Raw genomic sequence first — 4,625 nt, forward strand, 5'->3', positions numbered from 1 at the left:
AGCCCCAAATCGTCTAATCGTCAGAAAACTTCCCCAACCGTGCCGCGACTCGGTACCGCAATAGCTGCATTTTGACGGTTGATACGCTTATGGATGTCTCTCATGAGAACGGGACTTGAATCAAGTCTACTGCCAACGTAACTATTAACGAACTTGACCGAGAATAACACAGCCAATCAAAACCCGCCACAGTTGCTGTGTGTGGGTTAATCTTCAAGCTGATACACGGTTCGGGCACTGTATCTATACCACTGCTGCGAATACGTTGAAGGGTGAAGTCGATAAGTCGAGCTTACTGCAATACAATTTTCAGATAATACCACAGAGTAAGTTGATTTTATTGATACTAACTGTTAACAGTGACTTTCCCTGCTGCAATAAATACCGCTTTAGAGTATCCATCAACGTTTGTTCGATTTGTTTGATTGATTACTTTGATTGAATCAAAGACTACTGCCAGTGGCTTTTTCAACTAAAAGTTTGAACAGTTTAGAATATCTACAAATGATCAACATGGAATTCATTATCACAGTCTTGTTTCTGATTTTGCAAACCTGCCAGTGTGCAAACCAGCAACGGTTCATCGAAACATTCTACTTCGCTGGAAACCGAGCCTTACAGAGTTATGTGTTTCAGCGCAAGACTGTATCCTCTCCAGTGATATGTGGGCGAGACTGCTCTATGGATCCACAGTGTGCATCATTCAACTACCAAATAGATGACCGTGTTTGTGAGTTAAACAATATCACCAGAGCAAACAGCCCCGATGACTTTATCGAATCGCAAGGAAGTGTGTACTATGATGAAACAGTGACCACTCTTTCATTCGACATTCCTATAAAGAAATGTACTAGCTGTCTGGAGTTGTATCAAATCGGTTACCGCAGCAATGGTTTGTACACAGTCTTTCCCATAAGTCTTACTGATGGGTTACAGGTTTTCTGTGATATGGAGACAGATGGAGGGGGCTGGATCGTAATCCAGAGAAGACAAGATGGAACTGTTGACTTTTTTCGTACATGGGCTGATTACCAATCTGGGTTTGGTGATCTGCAGAATGAGTTCTGGTTGGGGAATGACATCCTGCGTGACCTTACTGGGTCAGGTCAATGGGAGCTCAGAGTAGATATGGAAGATTGGCAGTCCGACACATCATGGGCTTCTTATGGTGAGTTTGCTGTTACAGGTGACAACTACGCTGTACAAGTTGGTTCATATGATGCTCAGAGTACAGCAGGTGATTCAATGACATTTCACAATGGTCTTTCCTTTGCAACGAAAGATCGGGAAAATGGTGAACATAACGCGCCTTGTGCCAAGGATTTTGAAGGTGCCTGGTGGTTTAAAGACTGCTTTCGGGCTCATCTGAATGGGAAATACTACCCACAGCAAGATGTTCCGTTTTCACATGGAATACAATGGGCCATTAAGAATGGATTTGAATTTTCCCTCCAAAAATGCAGCATGAAAATCCGGCAAGTTTTGTAATTATCAACTCAATCATCTAACTTGCTTTCCATTGAGAAAACAAATTCACAAGGAAAATAAAGCTTTTTTTCTGACTATTTCTTAAAACATTTGATAACGAAAACTTGTTTAAACATTTCTAAATACAGCCACCCAAGTTGAAAAGTTTACACTAATAAGTTAGCGGTCGCTTTTGTTTACAGCTTACGAATCAAGTTTGGAAAAACAAAAGTCAACAATCAATTGAAATATTTGAGTGTGAGTGTGTATACGAACATATAAATAGATACATACATATATAATTTTTTTTTCGTTTTAATAAACAACCTTACGATATTATGAGATGAAACTATTTTGGACATCTAAGTTGTTTGTTTCAACACTTCAGATTGCTTGTTGGATAGGCCTACATGTTACACTCTAACTATCAAAGTCAAAAATAAACTACTTTGGCATCGGAATCGACTTTTTTTTGATGAACCGAAAATGGTGCAGTTGCAGAAGTCCAGTCTAAATAAAAATCACTTTCAAATAATTCTGTTATCGAATCTGAAACGTCCGTTCGACTGAATTGTTCGTAAAGATCAGTAAAATTACTTGATGTCATAAACATGTTTTCATCCAAGAAAAAGCAATTGATAAGAAGAATTTATTGCAAAGATTAGTACAACAGCAATTTCTTTTTTAGTAATAATCAGTTTGTTTTTCAAATTTGATGAAGTGGACATGTCATTCGTTTATTAGCTGCTAATTTAAACAGAGTTTGCAGAGTGCTTAGGAAATTACTTTTTGAATCTTATCTTTATATTAATTATATTGAATTACTTAATATAATAATATTAGCCGTATGACAAAAAAAAATAGTTTAAAAACAGTTCTTTGATTATTATGAGCCTTCACTCATCCAAGGAAACAGAAAGATGGATCAGAAGAAATAATTGCAAAGGTCAGTACAACAGCAACATTACTTCTGGATTAGTAAGTCAGATAACTATATCATTAAAAGCAGTGCACTGAGTGGACACTATTGGTAATTGTCAAAGAATACCCTTCACAGTTGGTGTATCTCAACGAATGAATAAACTAATTAACCTGTGAAAATTTGAGCTCAATCGGCCATCGAAATTGCGAGATAATAATGAAATAAAAAAAACACCCTTGTCACACAAAGTTGTGTGCGTTAAGATGGTTGATTTCGAGACCTCAAGTTCTAAATCTGAGGTCTTGAAATCAAATTCGCGGAAAATTACTTTTTTGTTTTTACTATGGCACTTCAGATGGAGCCGTTTCTCACAATGTTTTATACCATCAACCTCTCCCCATTACTCGTCACAAAGAAAGGTTTATGATATTAATAATTATTTTTAGTAATAACCAACAGTGTCCACTGCCTTTAACTGCAAACTGCTAATTCAAACGGTTGTTGTTGTTGTTGTTGAGTGTTGTAGAAAGTCCGATTTGAAGAAGGCTACACTCGTTTAGTATACCATAATTGTTTTAATCTGTTTTAGTTGTTATGTGTAGACCTTGTTTAGAAACAAAACTATTGGATAGCTTAAATTATGTCACATCAAAGAACAGAAAAATATGGACCTGATGAAATGATTGTAAAGAACACGGCCCAATGTCATGGCTCTGCTTACCGTAAGCACAGAATCGGCGCCTATGGAAGCAGGGAATTGTGTGCTTACGGCAAGCGTATGTCACGGGTAAGCGGCGAATTTTGGCTTGTGCGCGTGCGTACTCAACGTATTATATATATGACTCCACGTTACAAGGCATTCTACGTTTACTAGTGCAGAAAATCGGCGCTAGCATGTCAAGCGAAGAATCGCGATCGTAAGCGCAGAATTTGGCGGTAAGCAGAGCAATGGAATTGGGCCCAGTACAACAGCAACATTCCCTTTGTGGAAACTTGAAGTGTGCTTCAAATTTGCTGGCGCGAATATCGCACTATTGTGAACTGCTAATTCAAACAGTTGTTGTTGTCAGAGTGTTTTAGAAAGTACATTTTGAAGAAGGCTTTTCTTTTTAGTGTAAATAATTATAAAAATCTTATTGATATATTCGTCTGAAAAGTAGATCAGAAAGAACAATCTTGATGACTGTACATTTTTTCTGTGTTAACCTTAGGATTAGACAAAAGCTTATTGGATGTATATAAACATTTATTTGTATTATTTGTATTACATTTACACAAATCTTATTGTTATATTCGTCTAAAAAGTAGATTAGAAAGAACAATCTGGATGACTGTATATTTGTTTCTGTGTTAACCATAGATTAGACAAAAGCTGATTGGATGTTTATAAACATTTACTCATCCAATGAAACAAAAATTGTGATCAGAAGAAATGATTGCAAAGATCGGTACAACAGCAACAATTCCTTTCTAGAATCGTAAATGTTTGGTTTTAAGTTGTTTTAATGAAGCATTTGTTGTTGTCGGAGTTTTTAAGACAGTACATTTTAAAGAAGGTTGTTTTTATTTTAATAATATTAGTTGCCATAAGCTTGAACTGTTATCTCTGTGGGAGTTAGAGTAATTTTATTTATTTATTTATTTTTTTTTTTTTTCGGGGGGGGGGGATGACTGGACTCATCTGAAAAAAAAAAAAACATATGGATCCGAAGAAATTACTGCAAAGATCAGGACAACAAATGTTTGGTTTGAGTTTGATGACGCAGATTATTTTGAACTGATAAATCAAACATTTGTAGTTGTTAGGCCATAGAGTGTTTAAGGAAGTACAATTTGAAGGAGGTTGTTTATATATTAATAATCTTATTTGTCGAAGCTTTAACTTTTATATGTTGTGTGAAAATTTGATTTGAAAAAATAAAAAATATATATACATATATATATATCAAATAATAAACCACAAGGGAAACTGAATGGGTACATTTTTTTAAAATGATTTAGGATTGAACAAAGACAAATTGACTAGAGCGGGATTTGAACCAACGACCTCCGGTTTAACGTGCCGGCGCTCTACCAACTGAGCTATCTAGCCCTATGTTGGTAGTCTCCCAGTTTTCTCAATATCCTTGTTCGAGGTGCCTGTCAGAAGCCATTAAACCGCAAACTGCCATGTAGCCAGGGATCACACCCGGGTAACGATAGAACCTGGGAAGCGGCAGACAGGGGATCGCCTTAA

At 36.5% G+C, this 4,625-nt stretch overlaps 1 protein-coding gene across 1 annotated transcript; it reads left to right on the plus strand.

The window, feature by feature from the left end:
- Nucleotides 1–513: 513 nt before the first annotated feature.
- On the plus strand, nucleotides 514–1,488 carry LOC139942741 (ficolin-3-like). The gene has a single exon (XM_071939535.1). The coding sequence runs from the start codon at nucleotides 514–516 to the stop codon at nucleotides 1,486–1,488; it is 975 nt and encodes a 324-aa protein (XP_071795636.1).
- Nucleotides 1,489–4,625: the final 3,137 nt, after the last annotated feature.

Source organism: Asterias amurensis, chromosome 10, assembly GCF_032118995.1.
Source record: "Asterias amurensis chromosome 10, ASM3211899v1".
Classification (NCBI taxonomy): Eukaryota; Metazoa; Echinodermata; class Asteroidea; order Forcipulatida; family Asteriidae; genus Asterias; species Asterias amurensis.